The sequence below is a fragment of the Babjeviella inositovora genome, assembly GCF_001661335.1.
Source record: "Babjeviella inositovora NRRL Y-12698 unplaced genomic scaffold BABINscaffold_1, whole genome shotgun sequence".
Lineage (NCBI taxonomy): Eukaryota > Fungi > Ascomycota > Pichiomycetes > Serinales > Babjeviella > Babjeviella inositovora.
The window spans coordinates 2,576,741-2,596,587 of NW_017566838.1; the positions used below are offsets into that span (position 1 = coordinate 2,576,741).

General features: G+C 45.8%; 8 protein-coding genes across 8 annotated transcripts; 4 read left to right on the forward strand and 4 right to left on the reverse strand.

Moving 5' to 3' along the window:
• The first annotated feature begins 59 nt into the window (after positions 1-59).
• On the forward strand, positions 60-2,700 carry BABINDRAFT_159689 (uncharacterized protein). The gene has a single exon (XM_019127822.1). The coding sequence runs from the start codon at positions 96-98 to the stop codon at positions 2,496-2,498; it is 2,403 nt and encodes an 800-aa protein (XP_018988582.1). The 5' UTR covers positions 60-95; the 3' UTR covers positions 2,499-2,700.
• A 1,976-nt stretch (positions 2,701-4,676) lies between these two features.
• On the forward strand, positions 4,677-6,053 carry BABINDRAFT_31588 (ubiquitin-ubiquitin ligase; the record flags this gene model as incomplete). The annotated part of the gene is made up of 1 exon (XM_019131551.1): positions 4,677-6,053. The coding sequence occupies one exon, from the start codon at positions 4,677-4,679 to the stop codon at positions 6,051-6,053; it is 1,377 nt and encodes a 458-aa protein (XP_018988583.1).
• Positions 6,054-6,090: 37 nt separating this feature from the next.
• On the reverse strand, positions 6,091-7,495 carry BABINDRAFT_82736 (MDR family NADP-dependent oxidoreductase). The gene has a single exon (XM_019132770.1). It carries the CDS (start codon positions 7,215-7,217, stop codon positions 6,129-6,131), a length of 1,089 nt encoding a protein of 362 aa, XP_018988584.1. The 5' UTR covers positions 7,218-7,495; the 3' UTR covers positions 6,091-6,128.
• A 789-nt stretch (positions 7,496-8,284) lies between these two features.
• BABINDRAFT_164950 (flavin reductase family protein) lies at positions 8,285-9,091 on the reverse strand (the record flags this gene model as incomplete). The annotated part of the gene is made up of 1 exon (XM_019130293.1): positions 8,285-9,091. The coding sequence occupies one exon, from the start codon at positions 9,089-9,091 to the stop codon at positions 8,285-8,287; it is 807 nt and encodes a 268-aa protein (XP_018988585.1).
• A 675-nt stretch (positions 9,092-9,766) lies between these two features.
• BABINDRAFT_159693 (uncharacterized protein) lies at positions 9,767-11,227 on the reverse strand. Its single transcript, XM_019127823.1, has one exon. The coding sequence runs from the start codon at positions 11,173-11,175 to the stop codon at positions 9,865-9,867; it is 1,311 nt and encodes a 436-aa protein (XP_018988586.1). The 5' UTR covers positions 11,176-11,227; the 3' UTR covers positions 9,767-9,864.
• Positions 11,228-12,593: 1,366 nt separating this feature from the next.
• Positions 12,594-14,118, forward strand: BABINDRAFT_179166 (inositol monophosphatase family protein; the record flags this gene model as incomplete). The annotated part of the gene is made up of 3 exons (XM_019131081.1): positions 12,594-12,791; positions 12,844-12,895; positions 13,365-14,118. Exons 1-3 carry the CDS (start codon positions 12,656-12,658, stop codon positions 14,116-14,118), a joined length of 942 nt encoding a protein of 313 aa, XP_018988587.1. The 5' UTR covers positions 12,594-12,655.
• Positions 14,119-14,896: 778 nt separating this feature from the next.
• Positions 14,897-16,294, forward strand: BABINDRAFT_164953 (sugar phosphate isomerase/epimerase family protein; the record flags this gene model as incomplete). Its single annotated transcript, XM_019130294.1, has 1 exon — positions 14,897-16,294. The coding sequence occupies one exon, from the start codon at positions 14,897-14,899 to the stop codon at positions 16,292-16,294; it is 1,398 nt and encodes a 465-aa protein (XP_018988588.1).
• A 76-nt stretch (positions 16,295-16,370) lies between these two features.
• BABINDRAFT_159695 (uncharacterized protein) lies at positions 16,371-17,596 on the reverse strand (the record flags this gene model as incomplete). Its single annotated transcript, XM_019127824.1, has 1 exon — positions 16,371-17,596. One exon carries the CDS (start codon positions 17,594-17,596, stop codon positions 16,724-16,726), a length of 873 nt encoding a protein of 290 aa, XP_018988589.1. The 3' UTR covers positions 16,371-16,723.
• Between the last annotated feature and the right edge of the window lie 2,251 nt (positions 17,597-19,847).

Genomic DNA, 19,847 nt, shown 5'->3' on the forward strand with positions numbered 1-19,847 from the left:
AATCGTGGACACCTGCGAGCGATTCAACCAAAACATGCACGGAGATTCATGTGGATTTGATCGCCAGACAAGAGATTCCCGATCCGTTTATCGATATGAACGAGAAAGAAGTCCAATGGGTAGCCGAAAAAGACTGGGAATACCGTTCTCTCTTTGCGGTGACTGCAGATGCTCAAAGTTTTGCCCACCACCAGTTCGTGTTTAAGAGCCTTGATACCTTTGCCCTGGTTTACCTCAACGGGGAACTCATTTTAGAGGCCGATAATATGTTTCGAGAATATGCAGTTACCGTCAAACCTGGCCAGATTAAGTTTGGGGGCGAGAACGAGATGCTTATCCACTTCCAGAGTGCCTTACTGGTTTCCCGCAGCATCGAGAAGAAGAGAGGTATTGCCAAAGCGTTTAACGGGGAAACCAACAGAGTGTACGTAAGAAAAGCGCAGTACCACTACGGGTGGGACTGGGGCCCAGTATTAAATACATGCGGCCCCTGCAGACCTATCTTGTTTCATAGTTATGACCTGAGGTTGGGGAACATTTTCGTGAAGCCGTTGGTCGACGACTTGACAGCCTCTAAGGTTGAAGTGGAAGTAGAGGTGGAACTTCTTGGTAATGCAGGGGGGTCTGTCAAGATTGACGTTTTGAGTTATGATAACTCCACTGGTGTAATTGGTGACTTGATTACTACAATGTCGTCTAATTCTACGGTAACAACTTTATCAGTCAAAAACCCAAAGTTTTGGTTCCCGGTGGGGTACGGCAATCAAGACAGATACGCCTTCAGAGTTACATTGCTCTACGGCTCAGTTGAGATTGAAACATCCACGCAGCTCGTAGGGTTGAGAAAGGTTGAACTTGTTCAAGAGACTTTTGCGGACCTGCCAGGCTCCAGTTTTTATTTGAAAGTCAACAACATCCCGGTTTACTGTGCTGGCTCCAATTGGATTCCAGCCCATTCCTTTTCCACAAAGCTCACCAACCGGGACTACACCGACTGGCTAGAGATCATGATCAATGGTAACCAAAATATGATCCGTGTGTGGGCGGGAGGTTACTACGAAACTGATTGGTTTTACGAAGAATGTGACCGTCTCGGGTTATTGGTTTGGCAGGACTTTATGTTTGCCTGTGGGCAATACCCAGGTGACCTGGAATTCATCGCTCTGGTCTCCCTCGAGGTGGAATCGCAGTTGAAACGGTTGCGAAATCACTGCTCGTTGGCCATTTTTGCCGGTAACAATGAGGATTATCAGGTTGCCGAACAATTCAAGTTGGAATGGGATCCTAGTGATAATAGTGGCGACTACTCTAACACAACTTTTCCCGCCCGAACCATCTACGAAGTCATTCTTCCAAAGTTAATGGCCCAGTACTTACCAGATGTCCCGTACCACCCTGGTAGTCCATTTGGAGGCTCACATTCGGCCGATCCCACCATTGGGGATGCCCATGTTTGGGACATCTGGCACGGAGCGCAGTTGCCGTATCAAGATGCCCCAAGCCTTAGTGCTCGCTTTGTATCAGAGTTTGGTATGGAAGCCCTCTGCTCTTTAAAGACTTATCGCGAATGTATTACAGATATCTCCGAGTTGTACCCTCAGAGTGAGACAGTGTGCCACCACAATAAGGCGGATGGATTCGAGAGACGCTTAGCGTTGTATGTGATGGAAAACATCAAGGTTACCAGCCTTGACCTCGAATCGTGGATCTATGCTACCCAACTTATGCAGGCTGAGTGTCTTTCCTTTGTGTATAAATCGTGGAGACGCAACTGGAAGCGTGATGGTGAGAGGTTTACGGGGGGGACCCTTGTCTGGCAGATCAATGACTGTTGGCCGGTGGCCAGCTGGGCCATCGTAGACTTTTACAAGCGGCCAAAGTTAGCCTATTATGCAGTGAAGCGTGAGAGTGCACGGCTTACCCTCGGAAGCTACCGCACAGAGGTAGTGGAGGGAACAGTGACTCGTGTTTCGGAGGAGGCTCCACCCCATGATTACGCTCCAAAGGTGTACGACTTGGATATCTGGGGTGTAAATGCATCGGTGGGAGTCGTTGAGGGAATCTTGAAAACGGACGTCTATAACATTACTACCGGAGAGAAGCTTTTCTCGTTGGATGACAGGGCGGTTAGCTTGGCCGAAAACGGGTGCACCGATTTGGTCATAAAGTTGAGATTGCCAGACATGCCGGTGGTGATAAACTCGATATTGGTTTCCCGGGAAAGTCCAAGCGTAGTGCTTTCCAGATCTAGTGATTGGCCCCAGCCATTGAAGTTCCTCAAGTTTCCCAAAACGAACATTAAGATGATTGTTTCACAGGGAAAGGTGGAGCTTTCCTCTGATAAGCCTATCAAGGGCGTGGAGATTGTGCTCGACGACTTAGAAACGGAGATTTTCTTGTCTGACAACGGGGTTGACTTGTTTCCCGGCGAAACCCGTATAATTGAAGCAAAGGGGTTGAAGGGGGATGAAAAACTAAGAGTACGGTACTACAAATAACGTGTCTATCTGACGTTTAGACCACGTTTCAATATTATGCTTAGTATTAAGTTATGGTATGCTGTGTTATACAGAATAGGTAAGAGTAACTCGCCCCATTACGCTCCAGATATGGATACACATCAACGAAACCTTTAACTTTGATTTGTCATAGAAGGTGCAAAGATACTAGTAGATCAGTATAATACAAGATATACCAAGATATCCATCAAAGACATGAAAATTACGGCTAACTTTTCGACCCAAGAACTTTTATTATCGTTATCAGTTTATACACACACCTCTTGTCTGACTTAAATAATTTAAATATATATATTTTTTCGAATAAAGTCATATACCGATCCGTTTTTATTTCCCTTGACAGCTACCCCGGCTCCGGTCCTTCCTGAATATCATCCTGCATTTAACACAATGTGGTTATCGGATAGGTAAAATACTTGGCCGCCATACCGCACCAAAACTGAACCTGCTTCAACTATCACAAGCTTTCAGCTAAATCGTCCGACCAAAACTATTCTATCCATGTTTAATTTCAATGGCCTGACAGCCAAGAAGAGAATCGTCAACTTGGGTGGTAACAGGCGCCAGATCAACAAGTCACAGCTTCTCGAGCAAACCCGCCTTGAACGCGAGAAGCGTGAGTGTCAGAGACTAGAGGAAAATGCCGCTGTTATCATCCAGAGCCGGATTCGCGGCCATCAAGATTTGAATGAAGCTAAGAGGCATATTTACCAGAAATGGAGCCAGCTAGAGGTGTCGGATACTCAACAATACCTCCGCTCCGTTTCTTTCACCATCAGATACGCCGCCACCCATAATCTCTACAAGACCCAGGAACTAGAACAGATCTGCAGAGTGTTGGAAGAATCTGACATTACTTTATTTACCACCCAATCCGTTCAAAATTTGTTAGAGGGTGTGCTCGACTGCTTAAGTCGCTTTCCCGTTAACACGCCACTCCTACACATCTTGGAGACAATACAGGGAAAGTGGGGTTGCTCACTAGACTACAAGCAGCTTATTCCAATCCTCTCGGAGGTGTCTGAGGCTGAACTTGCGTTTCTGTTGATTGTGAAGGTGGGCCAATCAGGAGACCCCGAGCAGCGGGCCCAATTTATCCGCTTCTTGTCAAAACCGCAGATCGTAAGGCAAGCCACGCTTAATATCGATTTGAATCTCCTTAACATTGGTGTTTCAGAAACTGACTGGACCATTGAGCAAAATGAACCCAAGTTCCACTTTCTCGTGAACTATATTGATTTGGTAAACAGAAACACACCCTTCTTCAGCAAAGCATCAGAGTTTCCAGGACAGTACCAAATAATTACCTCCTTCATTAAAGTGTCATGTTCTCTTGGGTGCCTGGTGGTGCTTAGGAATCTGCTTGATGATGGGCTAGGAGATGGAAACCCCGCTAGCGGGGATCTCGAGGTCAGCGAACCTTACACCATTCAAATGGTAGAGAGGTTGTACTCCTTCAGTTTCATTCAACGATTGTCTTCCTTCTTGAAGCACAACAGCACCGATGAGGCCCGTGAGCTGACTGCACTTTTGCTTGCATACCTTGTGAATATGGTGCCAGGCATGGCCCAGACGCTTTTCATTCACATGACGATTGACTTTGAGGTTAACTACTTTGAAATCCTCTGCAAGTCGGTTATTTCCGACGCTAGAGGGATGTATGACGTTGTTGTGGAATCTGACAACAACTTCATCAGACTTGACCCGTTGTCAGCGAGGCTGTTTTTCACGGAAAACTGCACATACTGGCATAAGGTCCACTTGTTCCAGGAGTACTTTCAGTACTTTCTCGTGATTCTCACAATGAATGAGTCTCGAACCCACAACCAAGAGTATGCCACGATGTTTATCCAGAAGGATACCATCTTTCCTGTTTTCTTGAAGAAACTCTGCTTGACGCTATTGTTTAATGAGAAAGGGCTAGTGGAATGTACCAGAACTACCGGTAGTGCCCGTCTCTACCACTCCTTAGTGAGCTCTTCGGTGAGCTTGTTCCGCAAACTACACATGAACTATTTGAAAAACGGCAAGACATCAGCTTCTGGCATTTGGGAGTTGAACCTCTCCACCATCAGCGTCCATCGCCTACTCCCGTTCCTCATCGAGCAAGAGAGCAAGCGGTTGAAGGAGCTTTCATACGATAGCTCAGACGATGACATGAACGTGGAAGTCGGCACGGTGGTTGCTGGTAGAACCAAGAGAGAGGTCCGCGGCACCCCGCTGAATGAACATGCGTTCAACTATACGCTCCTCCAACAGTTGCCCTTCTTGATTCCTTTCAAAACCCGCGTAGAAATCTTCCAAAGCTTGGTCTCGCTCGATTTTTCACGTGTGCACCAGCGCGGCCATCGGTTCAACGACTTCTTCAACTCTGACGCCTACGGGAAGCGGCAAGCGGGGAATATCAGACGGCAGCACATCATTGAAGATGCCTACGCTGAGTTTGGCAAGTTGGGAGATGGGTTCAAGGAGCAGTTGAGCATCACCTTCTACAACGAATACGATGGGGATAAGCCTGAAGCAGGGATCGATGGTGGTGGAATCACCAAGGAATTTTTGACCAGTATTGTCAGGGAGTTATCATCATCTGAAAGTGGCTATTTCCAGGAAACACCCTCCCGAGGCCAATTATACCCCAACCCAGACATCTACTACAAATTACGGTCGGGCGTGGAAAAACCCGAACAATTGCATAGGATAGAGGTGTTCAAGTTCTTGGGAAACGTGATAGGGAAGTGTTTGTACGAAACCGTCTTGATTGATATGACCTTCTCCCCGTTTTTTATGTCCAAATGGCAGAATTCCTCCACCCGTAATGTCGCTCAGAGCCGTAGCACGTTCAATGACCTCCGCGACTTGGACTCTGAGCTTCATCACAACTTGGTCAAGCTTTTGCAACTCACAGGAGAAGATTTGGCCTCATTGGATTTGAATTTTACCATTAATGAGGTTGTAAACGGAGAGGTAAAGACATTCGACTTGATAGCGCAGGGATCGAGTATCCGGGTGGACGAGCATAACCGTTTACAATACCTACAGGCCGTGGCTGATTTCAAGTTAAACCGGTCTCTCAGCTTCCAAACCGTATCATTTGTGGAGGGGCTTTACGAAATGATCCCCCAGCAATGGCTCAACATGTTCAACCCCTTTGAGTTACAAATGTTGTTGTCTGGTGGCGAAAAAGATATAAACGTGGATGACTTGAAGCAGAATGTGCAATATGGGGGGTACGACCTCGATATTGACCTGACCATACGCGATTTCTGGGAGATCTTTGAGCATGAAATGACCCCAGTGGAGCGCTTCAAACTCATCAAGTTTGTAACCTCCGTACCTCGCGCCCCGTTGCTTGGGTTTGCAAGTCTTACGCCTAGGTTTGGGATTCGAAATGCCGGCTTTCAAGACCGCGAGAGATTGCCCACGGCTTCCACCTGCGTGAATTTGTTGAAACTTCCGGATTACCGGGACAAAAAGGTGTTGAAAGAAAAGTTGTTATACGCCATCAACGCAGAGGCAGGATTTGACTTATCCTAGACGAGAGTAATACATGATCATATCTTATACGGTAAATTAACTCATAGGTAATGGACTAATACAACAATGTAACGGTTAAGCGTCGTCGTTGGCAATCTTAGTTATCAATTTGCCTGGGCCCTTCTTGTCGCTGAACAACAAACTCCAGGTCTCTGGGATCTTGGAGAACTTGTCGTCGGTCAAATCAACCAAGGTGAAAGAAGAGGCATCGCACTTGACCTTACCCGCTTTAAGAGCAACGCTGATGTCGGCGATGGCCTTTGGGAACTGGTCAGTAAGGTCACTGCAGATGAACCCGGTGACGGTCAATCTGTTTGTGATAATCTGGCCCCAGTTAGAAATCTTCAGCAGTTCCAGATCATTGTAACCAGCAATCGCGCCGCAGGCAACAATCCTACCGAATGGTTTGACGATTTGCAACATGAGATCCAAGATCTTACCACCGACGGAGTCGAAGTAGACATCAACGGTGTTGACCCCACCGATAGCCTTCTGTAAGTTCTGCTTGAAATTCGGGTCCTTGTAATCGACAGCGGCATCAGCACCGATGGATTCAACATATTTGCACTTCTCAGCCCCACCGGAAATACCAATCACTCTCTTACAACCAATAATGTGTTTGGCAATCTGCACACACATGGAGCCGGTGGCACCACTGGCGGCAGAAATAACAACAGTGTCGTCCTTAGTAACCTTACCAACATCGATCAAACCCACGTAGGCAGTCAAACCGGTCAAGCCAATAACATCCAAGTACATGGTCAATGGGATGGAGGTGTCGGCAATTTTATTAAAGATTCTGGACTCGTCAACAGTGACATACTCTTCCCAGGCCAAGAGACCGGTAATATAGTCACCGGCAGTGTACTTGGAAGACTTAGACTCGATGACCTTACCCAAGCCTAAGGATCTCATGACGTCGCCTTCGGAAACCAACGCCGCGTACATTCTGTCTTGGTTAGCACCCTTTTGAATCCATGGTCTTTGAGTTGGGTCGTTAGAGAGGTACAAAATCTTCACAAGAACTTGATTCTCTTTCAACGCCTCGATTGGCTTGGCGGCTTCCAACTTGAAGGTGGCATCTGGGGATCCCAAGTCGAAGTTGCAGGCGGTTAGCGGAGAGTTCTGCAAGATGAAGGATTTGGTGGTAGCTGGAGCGGTCATTGAGCAATGTTGATTGATATGGATAATGATAAACTTGATACAGAAAGCAGGGATCCTGGACTTTATATAGAGATCTTTAGCGCCCCAACTATTTTACATGCACGATACGGGGTTAGCAAGGATTGAGCTGGAAACCAGGGCGCATTTAGTAAGCACGCCGATTTCAGAATTACCACCTTTTGGTAGGCTTACGTTTGCACTCTAGAGACACTACTGTATGTGTAATCTATACGTAGTGCTAAGACCAAAGGTTTAGTGATAGTCAGGTACCACTCACTTTCGCTCGATTGCTCTCTTTAGTACAGGAGGCAGAAAAGCGATGGTGCAGGGATACAATGTAAAAAATTGAGCGTCCACGTCCAATTGGCTCAGTTAGAGATCTCGCAAGAGTCACAAAAGTATGGAACGTACATCTCTTCTAAAAATCTTGGTCTAGAGTCGGTGTTTAATTGGATAATAGGCCGCCAATCTGGTTCTTGAAGGCGGACACGGCCATAATCCTCTGCACGGATTTCGGAGAAAACGTCTGCCGAACTCCACCCACGTACAGGAGTACATGCATGCCACCATCATTCTGCAACTATCAGTCACTCCTGCCCCCCTGTCATTTGTAAGCAGTAGTCGATATGCTGGTTTAGCTTGCAGCGGGACTTTGACGCCTCGGATCCCGGAACCTGAAATCTTTAAAGCTTGTCGGTATGTTCATCAGGAACTAATCTTCAGGACGGAATTTCGGTACACGCACTAGCCAACTCTCGAGACCGGAATCAAACGAAAAGCGTGGGCCTACCAAAAGGCAGTACACAACTAATCTAATTCCTACAAATGGTTATTCCTGGAAACTCCTATTGTTGAATAAATTGACGTCTCATTTATATCAAGGATAATCTCCCGCAGCCAACCGAGGACCCATTACCGGAAAAGTTTTTAGACCCCCTCCCCCCTCCCCCCTTCCACTCTCTAATAGTGTATGCTGTCTGCACATGTACTGCTCAAACACGTCAACGGAAATCTGCGGAGAATATGTCACGGAAAATAAACGTTAATATACATGGACTGGACACAGTCTAATTCTCTAGTTGGTCCAAGTAGTCCTTTTGATAGAACTTCTTTGGCAAGTCGAAGCCCGAGTGTATGGTGCTGTAGACAACACCGCCCAATCTGCCGACTGGTTTCAACTTCTCCATGTCCGCCTCGTTAGTCGATTCGTTAAGAAGGTCGTCTCTGATATGGAAATTGACAGCCTGGATGATGAGCAAGGTTCCAGTCTGCTTGGTGTCGTCCTTCTCAGAGTACCACTTGTGGTGGGTGACCAATTTCCCTTCGATCGAGAAGGCAGATTCCTGGACATGTTGTGGCTTCACGAGGGTAGATGGCAACGGCGTGAGACCAGACAACTCCCATTCGCTGACGTCAGGGGGAGAGTCGATGCAAGTATAGTTTGCAGCTTCCACGAACCATTCGGACATGATGTTAATGGTGCACTCACCGGTGGCCAAAATATTGGCGGGGGTATCTTTGAAACGGCCTGGTCCGCCGCTGATACCTACACAGAAGAGAGGGGGGTCGACATTGACGACATTAAAAAAGGAGAACGGCGCCAAGTTTTCAGTGTTGGTTACTGGATTGATGGACGAGATCAAAGCGATGGGACGCGGGGTGACTGTGGAGATTAATAACTTGTAGTTGTCCGCAACAGATCTGGAGGACGGAGTAACCTCGCTCTTTGGCACCTTTTCCCAAAGCGCCTCAGGGTAAAGCACCTTGTTGGCACCGGAGCCCTGCTTCCAGTTTGGGTTGATGGTTTGGTGCAGCTTATAGTGCGAGTTTCTTGTGTCGAAAGTCGGCAATATTTCCTTCTTTTGTTGGGTCATTATGGATGTTGGATAGCGATCAAACGGCTAGGCTAGTTGTCGAAAATAAAGTGGAAATGGCTGCTTTATACCTGCCATTAGTTATCAGCGAGTTGATTTTCCGGAGATATGGTGCAATGCCACACTTACGGAAGAGCAAAAGAAATGTGAACCGGGGCCGGGCCGGTACTTTCCGATGCATGAATTTGTTATCCTGTGCATGGGATTGTTGTCGGATCTTTCACACAAGGATTATGCACGTCCGGGGCATCTGATCGGATTCGAGCCGAAGACGTATATCCGATGTTTTCCGCAGTTTGGAGACTATCACCTGAATATCTGGATTCACTTCATTAGTATTAAGAGTATAATGCGTCTATTTCTGGGTGTTTTTAGTCCCATAAGCCTGGACTATATTTACAGTTGTAGCGAGTTAAAGGTTGTATGAATGCAGGGTTCTTGGTCTCCGCCAACATTGACAAACGAGGGCTAAATTTAACCAAGTTACCGGCTTTAGATCTCTGCGCTATGTTATGACAGAAATTTATACATAAAACCATTGCGGTTATTCATTCTGATCGAGCTCACACTTTGGATCGGTTTTATCCCAATGCTTATCGGTCAGCCTTTTTGATATTGCTAAGGTCACTGTTGCTAAAGGATATCCCTCTCTAAAGCTCTTTGTGGTTCTGATTGGCCATCTATTAGAATGGTTATATTTCTTATTCCCATACTACATTAGATTATATTGGTGTTATAAATAAGCTAAATATGAGCAGAGACAGGAGCTTCGCTTATAAACTGGGGGAAACAGCTGTAAGTTCGGCCCAGCCACTTTCGGCCTCGGCAAAGGCATCGTAGCCAAACAAGAACTTTTGGAAGACTGGGTCGGCCCAGGGGTTTGGACAACCCTCTTGTGGTGGGTTAAGGGCGCACAAGGCGTCTCTCTTGACCTGCTCTGGACCGTCGTGACAGTGGTAGACGTTCCTGCAGTTGGTGGAGCCCTGGACAACCCGGGTGGTTCTGGCCTTGCGGAGCTCCTCAAATTTCTGCAAAGTGGCATGAATCTGGGATTTTTTCTGGATACGACCAAACAATCCAGTCAAACAGGCAGCATCTTCGACGGCCTGGGCAGCACCCTGGGCGAGATATGGCAAGGTGGCATGGCAGGCATCGCCCATCAAGGCTATATTAGCGGTGTCGTGAACCCAGGTGTCCATTTCTCTGGAGTTCTGCAATCTCCACTTGGAGGTTTCATGAACCAAGGCCCACAAGGACTTTAATCTTGGATCCCAGTCCTTGAACATCTCTGGCAATTCCGTGTCTAAAGCGTTTTGTACGTTTACTCCGGCTGGTAGGGTGTCTGGGGACAAGACAACAACATTGCAAGTTTCCCCACCTTGCAACAAGTAGATGACAATGTGGATATCTGGACCCCAGAAAAAGGTAATATTTGGCTTCTCATAGATGAACTTGAGCTCCTTGTACTTTCTCATTTCAGACACTTTGATCAAAGCACGGTAGGCCAAGTCACCGGTGTCGTGAGCTGGGTCATCTTTGTTCAATATGAGGGAGCGAATCTTGGACTTAAGACCGTCTGCAGCAATAACCACATCTGAGGTGAAGGAGCGGCCGTCTGGGGTGTAGCAGGTGTTGGTTTCAAAGTCAACCTTGTCGATGTGGCAGCCAAGGATGATCTCCACGCCTAATTCTCTGGCTCTGGTAACCAAGATTCTGTGGAAATCGGCACGGTGGATATGGAAGTACTCACCACCGTATTTCTCGACGGTGTATGGGTACAAGTCTTGGGTAGACAAAGTCTTGGTGCCCTTCCAATTGAAGAATCTGAGTTTTTCTGGGAGGGTGGAAACCTTTGCGATGGCTTCCTTGACCCCAAACTGGTCCAAGATGATGGAAGAATTAGGTGGAATCTGGATACCAGCACCTACTTCACCGAGCTCTATAGCCTGCTCCAAAACAGTGACCTTGTGACCGGCCAAAGTCAAACCGATAGCCGCAGCAACACCACCCAAACCGGCACCAACAACGGTGAAGGTCAATGGCAAAGAGGTCTTGACAATTTTAGAATCTTGTGAAGTAGTCATGATGTGTGTGTATAACGTTGGTGTTAACCTGTAACTTAGGGTGGAGAGAGAAACATTATTTCCTGGGGAACAGGGCGGTACTCCTTTATACGAAACTGTTTATCCAGTGGGATAAGCGTTTGTGCGAAACTCTATGTTACTGTCGGCTAAACGTTTACCCTTTTCCTGCAGATTATATCCGTCCTATGAATTTTTCCCAGCGCATTTTTCCCGGGTGGCCGTATAAATCTGGGCGGTCAAGCGAAGACGGGCCTGCGAGCGTCACGCTCGTCAATGGTTTCTGACGGCTAAACATACACCCAGCGGGGAGGCCCCCTCTCTTCATCTAGGCTCGCCACGGATATTCGTAACGGAAATCAATCCTAAAGCGTTTTTTATTCTCAGATGCCGACTAATCAGGATGCATCCGGAGAGCTAACACCGGGATCTAGGGTGATTAATAGCCTCTAAAAGGACAAACAGAACCGGTGGAACATCGACCCCCAACTTACAGAGGGGGGCTTCCTATTTCTAGAATCGAGTAGTATGCTATTGGTAACAGATTACACCGTATCGGCTTCCTTCCCCGGGGGTGAGGCCCTCAAGCCATGTGGCCTAAGATACCGAGTTGGTGGACAGTATTTACCGGGTAATACATTATGCGAGACCGTGGTGAACAGTCAGCATCATTTAGCTTACGTAACGTAATACGTAAGTTGTATTTTCCCGCTTGACGAGGAAGTTACGATATCCTTAACCCGGGAGCTAGTGCTTACTATACTTGTATAGTATGTGGGGCTTTGAGGAACCTTCATACCGAAAAATTGAGAGTGACTCCATTCCGGTAGTATTTATATCCGCACCCCGCTTTGTCTCTAGCATTATAGATATATTGTATATGAAGTACCGGGTCATAGATAGGTGTATTGTTATATATTGGTAATGCAATGGGTTTCTGCCGGCGTGCGCCGCCTTTTAATTTATTTTAATAGGCAACTCGGTCAGGAAAGCCCGGAGTGCTACGATACAAAGTAAGTATGGTGGTGTATAAGGTTGTAGATGAGGGTCTTGCGAGTTCTAAGTATTTCATCCAAGTTGTAATTCATTTTATTTTTTGAACTGTTCTTATATCATTAAGATATATATATAACGTGGGCTGGGATTTGCTAATACAATTAAATATAATTGTATAAGATTTAGGGTATGGAAAAACGCGCAGATATGTAGAGTATATGTAGATGTTACGGTTATCCACACCTTTTTATATTTATGATATATATGAGTGTGTAAATCTGAGGTTGAAAATTTGAAGATACATTTTCCATGACCCGTGTGTTAGTTCGGCTCTGCCCGGAGGACAAGAGTGTCTATATAAACGGTGTGCGCACGCACAAGACGCATCTTCTGCTGCCTGTCCGGCCTGAGAACGGTCACCGATAAGAAAATACCTCAAAGCTTGCCCCTTCTTATAACCTCCTTTAGCAGAGTGAGCTTAGAAACCATGGAGTTAGACTTGAAAGAAATACATGACTTTGCAGTCGGTGTGGCAGAAGCAGCTGGTAAAGTACTTCTCACACGATCAAGTCTGGTCAAAAACAAGGCCAACTCCGTTGATCTCGTCACTGAGGTGGATGAAAGTTCGTTCCATTATCCTGTTGAGTTACCCAAAAACCGTACTAACACTTATAGAGGTAGAAGCGATCATCAAGAAAGAAATTGCACTGAGATATCCCGAACACAAGTACGTATAGCCTGTTACGCGAATAACCTGTGGAAATAAGACCCAGAGGGACCTTGAAGATTGTGACAGCAATGCCGTACTAGGCGAAACAAGCTGGTTATACTTCATGTATATATTACTCATGGAGGCGGACGAATTTAGAGAACAAAGGGTCACCGTTTTAAATGGCAGCTTCAGCTAAGTCAAACATAACCCAACAGAGTTCGCCGCGAAAGTATACTGATAGTAATACGCAAGTCGCGATATCCGAGTTTCCATAAGCGATTCTTGTTTTTGATCCCAAAAGGAGAGCTCTCAGAGGGAATCAATATCTGACCCCTTCATCGATACAGCCAATTGTCCTTTTGTTTCGCCCGTTTCCAGGAAACTAATTTTACAGTTTGTCTTCAAAAACCTTGGCACCTCATGGACTAAGCCAACTCTTTACCACACAAAATAATCTACCCGAGATTACGTACTAACGCTCTAGCTTTCTCGGGGAAGAAACGTACTCTGCTGGGTCCCTGCGCGTATATGCCATTGGCGACGAACCTACCTGGTGCGTTGATCCCATCGACGGCACTGTAAACTATGTCCATCTTTTCCCGATGATTTGCGTGTCAATTGGGTTCACCTACCAAGGAAAGTCTGTCGTGGGCGCAATTCATGCTCCGTACCTCAACCAAACCTTTTCTGCCTACCAGGGCGGCGGTGCTTGGGTCAACCGGACTACCCGTTTACCGTACCAGAACCACCCCCTTGCCGCAGACGCTCCACGGGGCTGTGTATTTGCATGTGAGTGGGGCAAAGATCGCAGAGACGAACCCAATAGCAACCTCTCACGTAAGGTGGATAGTTTTGTAAACATGGCGACGGAGATTGGTGGCAGAAATGGAATGGGGGGTATGGTGCACGGTATCAGATCCCTAGGTAGCGCTGCTCTTGATTTATGCTACGTGGCGACCGGTGCCTTTGATATATGGTGGGAAGGTGGCTGCTGGGAGTGGGATGTATGTGCGGGAGTTATCATAGTGCAAGAGGCGGGTGGGTTGGTCACCACTGCGAACCCCCCAGACAGCACAGAAAGCCCAGTTCCTGACGTAGGGTTGGGGTCGCGGTTATACTTAGCGATCCGACCAGCTGTTGCCACTGAGAGCGAATCCAGTCGTGATGCCCAGGAAAGAGTTGTGAGGGAGGTGTGGAAACGTGTCCGTGCGCTCGACTATTCTAGGCCAACGGAATGAAATTAGCAGTCAATGAATGATGCAATGCATATATATTGACAACCTAGAGTTATTAAAATTTAATGGTATATTTCAGATGGTGTATTATTAAAAGCAGGTATATTCTCTACACTGGGACCAGTGTACGAGTGGAAGAACTAATTACCTTGTGCAAAGAGGTGTATAGGATTTTTCAGAGTTCCGTTCGATCTAAGGCCACGTTTTAATTAATCTTTGACCTTCTTTCAGGGTTTAAGCATACACTATGCATAGGTCAGATAAGCCTACCCGAGTATAAATGTAGGTGTTTATCTCAGATATCTTTTTATTTTTTTATTTTTATTTTTTTTTATTGATTCCGGTGTTTGTATGCTCATAATGTGTTGTTTCGCAAGTCTCAGACTCTGAGAAGCATTTTTCATATAAGCTCTTTACGATTAAATGAAAGAGACTACCAGAAAGGATTTCGGAAGAATAGGTGATGTCAGGATAAATGTGAGCGGCTAATAACTTATCCTTAATCACGATTCGTGCGCTTATAAACGGTTGGTATCGGTTATGACAGTCTTCCCATATGAATAATTGCTGTTTTAGAGCCGCATGCAGAATTTGGGTAACCCGGTTATACGTTTATCCATGCGGGGAGGAGTTTATCCACTAGCCTTTTAGAAATCTATATATCCGTACACATCCCTACCTATTTTCTAAGCACCACCTACTTGTGATCTGTATAATATTTTATCTATTTCACAAGAAGCTTTGTTTCAGGTTCCCACTTGCGCAACTCTTACATCCCCCGATGATTTCCACAAACATACAGTCCCTTGCATATAGAGACGTTGCCACGTTCCAGGTTGGTTCCAAATCACAATCAGCGGCACAAACTTTAATTCCCTTGATCCAACACCATGAAACAGCTACATTGCAATCATTGGTGCCTTATAAAATGTCGATCGCTACCATTTGCCTTGCCCCTGTGGGAACCATCTTCGAGAAGCTTGACTTTATTGCCTCGGCAGGTTTCCAGGGTGTGGAAATCATGGTTCCTGACCTCGAGCAAGCGACCCCGGCAGAAATCTACCGGAAATGCCAAACACTTAACTTGGAGATTACCATCTGGCAGCCCTTTAGAGACTTCGAAGGGCAGCCAACAGAAGAACGTTTCCAGGCCAAGATCACCGATTTCAGTGCTACCTTGGACATTATGGATGAGCTCCACACTGACCTTGTTCTTTTATGCACCAACGGTCAAGCCGATGCGGTGTATGATTTTAATACCTATGTCCTGCAACTCCGTCTTGCTGCCGATATGGCTGCCAAGCGTGGTAAGAGAATCGCCTACGAAGCCTTGTGCTGGGGAACCCATATATTCACCTTGCAGCATCTCTGGGATATCATCAAGGCGGTTGACCGTCCGAACTTCGGGATCTGTCTTGATTCCTTCCACATATTTTCGCGTAAGTGTGATATTGAGTGTTGCGACGAGATGAACGAGAAGATCTTCTTTGTCCAGTTGTGTGATGCTCCGATTTTAGCTATCCCAGAATACCTCAGATACTCCAGAAACTACCGCACCATGCCCTGCCAAGGGGACTTCCCCAACCTTACTCTTCTCCACAAAATATACAGTAAGGGTTACAACGGATACTTGTCCCTTGAGGTATTTAACGAGGCCCTGAGAAACTCCGGGGACAACAAGGCCATTGCCGACGATGCTCTTCGCGGGTTATTGCTCTTGCAAGCCGAGTACATGTCGCTATACCACTCTGAGACATACTTCCCAGATCCAGTGTCAGTTAAGGGCCTTGAAATCGAAGGATCTGTGGTTTCTGTGGCCCAGACCTCCAGCTTGGAGGAGCTAGCAACTCACAATTTTATAGTTGCTGACAGTGAAGCCGTTTCCGCAAGACTACAGTTGTTGGCTTACGCTAACCACGCTATCCATTTGAGCGAAGGTTCTGAAAATCATCTTTTGAAAAGGTTGAATATCACTTGCGAATCTCGGTTCGAGTTCAATCGTATGATTTTGTACCTACGCGGTGTCTTTGGGTTCGACGTGCTTCAACGGGATGCATGTAATATTTACAACAACTTTGGGTTGCCGTACAGTTTGAGTTTCGGGGCCAAGAAGAGAGATAATGATGGGTTGGTGATCAACATCAGCACAGATTGCGCCTTGGGTGGATACAAGATCTAGATCTAAGAATAATAGAGTCCTCTGCATTAGGCTACATGGTAAATGAGATCATACAGCGAGCTTTACTTCAACGTATCCCCGGAATTCAATGATTTATTTCCAATATAGTTGAGTACCTATTGTCATGGTCAGAAAATCATGGGTTCATCGATCTATAATTGGTGTTTGATGAATCCCTTTGACCTCTACTCACACGGTGAAGGAAAGTATATCTAATAATTTCAGCCAATATGCCACTTTGTTCAGCAACATCTGGCATACTTTTAAATCTCCAGACTAAGCCTGGCAGTCAAAACTAACCCAATCAACCATAACTCACTATTCAAGTTCAAAGGTTACAAACGATATGGTAATACCTGTCAATATACGTGTAATTAACTCATCCGTTTTATTGAAGCAATTGCGAAGCTATATATGATCATTCCTATCTTAGAGCAAGTTCTTGACCTCTGGCTTCTCCTCAACGTCCTTATCGTAGTCCGGTCTTGGCATCTCGTATCCGTCGACAGTTCTAGCATAGGTGATCCCGCCCAATCTGGAGACTGGCTTCAACTTGGCAATGTCAACAATGTTCAAGTCATCATTAATAACATCCTCTCTCACGTGAAAGTTGACACCCTCAATGATGCAGAGGGTACCGGTAGGTCTGGATGGGTCGGCCTTGGAGGTCCATTCATGCGAGTGGATCAACCTGCCCTCAACAGAGAAGGCCGACTCAGCTACATGTGCTGGCTTGACTTTGGTGGACGGCAAGGGAGTCAAGCCAGACAACATCCACTCGTCCGTTCCATATGGCGAGTTGGTACAGCAAAAGTTGGCGGCCTCCACAAACCATTCAGAGATAATGTTGATGGTCAATTCACCGGTCTCCAATATGTTTTTGCAGGTGTCCTTAGGGTTACCCTTGCCACCGGAGAAACCAACAACAAAGATAGGAGGGTCATGGTTGACTAAGGTGAAGTACGAGAATGGCGCGAGGTTGCGGGTGCCGTTCACACCGACGGTGGAGACGAAGCCGATTGGCCGCGGCGTGATGGCAGAGATCAACATCTTGTAGTTGTCTACCGGCTTTCTGGTCTCGCCAAATGGGTCCAATTCGATCTTCTTGTGCTGGGCCCAATCCTTGTTGTTAGCGCCAGAGCCTGGCACCCAGTTTGGGTCCACGGTCTGGTTGTAGTGCCACACAATGTCGGACTCAAATGGCGGACGCGAGGCCTCGACCTTCTTGAAATCTGGGTGAGGATTTCTGGCGACTTGGCTTTCAAGACCAAATCTCTTTGGTTCTTCGGTTTGGTTTGTCATGGATCTTATTGTGCGGATAAAAGAGGGGAGTGATTTCACTGGATGCCTTTTAAGCATTTTGGGGAGCGGCGGTTAGATATAGACCGCTATATAACCCATGCCTATATAGTCGGAAAAAAACGCTTAGGGGTCGGATGAACTTCTGAAGGCAAACGCACGGCCAATATTCGGATAACTGCTTATCCCCAGTCGTTTCTTTTTCCACCCGGCGGGGAAGACACAGGAAGGAGGATCGGGCCGTAAAGGGGCCGTGAAAATATAATCTAGTTACATAGTTTACTAATATACTCACTTTAACAAAATATTATTCACTACCAGTGCATTAATTGCATTCATTGGTGTTTGCCAGAAAAGGTAAAGGGAGGGAGTGCGCAGCTCGGAGATAAATGGGAGTGTATGCACGTAGCACAGACAGGTATTCGGCCCGGGTCTCGGGGCGCCTGACAAATGATTAATAAGATTTAGGTTTACAGTAGAGCGACTAATTATTGACACATACTCCGGGGGTTTTCATCAATTCTGAAATACGGTGAGTTTATGAATCACCAGGTTAGAAGTCTCTGCACGAATTACTTGCAAAGCTATAACGTGTGCCCAAGCTTTGAGGTAAACCTGCGTGGAACCGAGGCGCTATTTTTAAATCACTGCTGTTGAAGCATACTTATGCAGTGTTTTGGCGGTTTCATACGGTTCTGACTAGAAGGAGTGGTGATATTTGTTCACAAATATCATGATCTCAATCAATATGCTCATTTTTGTTTCTCAGTGTGCTTCTGGATTAAAATTATTCTGTACATCCGAGTCTTGTGGGATGCCCTCTTATGCTTAAGTGCGGGTATTTGATCGATTTGAATCTGTATCTTATAAATGAACTGAGAAAAGTAGAACATTCATTCCTGGAGTACTTTAAACCGGTGGCCATTATGGCGCACATGGGAATACTCTTCTATCAAACCGTATAAAGCTCACCGTTTCAGAGTTCTCCCAATAGGACATTGCGTATGATTCATTAAAGGCTGCAGACACCAATGCATCAGATTATACGTAGACACATTCCACATTTACCTTCAACCGCTGGCACCTTTACACGACAGGCCGCTTATGTTTAATAAATGAGGGGGGGTTTATGAAAGAGAAGAACAGATCTAGGTGACAACTTCTGGAAACTGGGAAGCTTTTCTGGGAATATAAGGCCAATATACTCATAACATTATTACCATAGGTTACCATGCCTTCAGCGACCCTTCAGGAACCAGTAATGTCTATGCCAGTGACCGACAAGTGCTTCCTAAATCTACCTTTTAGTTTCAGGAGAGAAAGATACGGCATCTCGGATTTTTAAAAAGCACAATTAGTTTAAAAAATATAGCATGTAAATGTGTGACTAAGCCACTATAGTTGCTACAAAGCCCCTTAGTGGATAAATGACCTACACATTTGAAATCACCAGCTTGTGAGTTGGGACACATATTTTAGTAAAAAGAGTTAAGGTAATATAAAAGCGATGAATGTTCCACTGTCGGTGATAATTGTAACACAAAGAGTTTCAATATTTGGTGCAAAACCCCGAAAGAAACACCCAACGATAATACTCAAGAATTACTCTTGCTCCATCAAGATCTCTTACAGTGGCAAAGGATGTACTCAAATTGTGGACACTGGTACCTTTGAACAAGGTGGATCAGATAGATATTGTAGGATATCTGAGACATCATTGTCATGGTATAGGCTTCATACTGTATGTCAAACTGTCTTATGCAGAAGTCACCATCGTAAAAATATAAGTGAATAAATTTCGTCTCAGATAGTCAACATATTTCAACTTAATGACTGTACAACGCCATGAGTGTTATAATCTAAGAAATACTCCCTGAAGATAGTGGTTATGACGTGAATCAAATGTCTGTTTTTGTTTACGTTGATATTGTCGAAAGTCTAGCTAAGGGAGTCGAGAGACACAGGTAATGAACGGAAGCATTTCGCTGGAAGGCAATAATATATGGTGCTTTTGCTAAAGTCTACGCTATTTAGTAGAAGAATATTAATGATGATACCAAACTCATATTTGATGGTCCTGGGGTGTGAAATTTGCGTCTGTTTTGTTTTCTATTCTCAATAATTACATGCTTTGCAAGAGCTCGGATGTAGAAAGCACACGTCCAACTACAACCATAGCAGGTGTTCTATCACAAATGGATTGCTTCAGCTGCGGTCAACTGATAGGAATTTTACACCAGATCGATCATCCAGG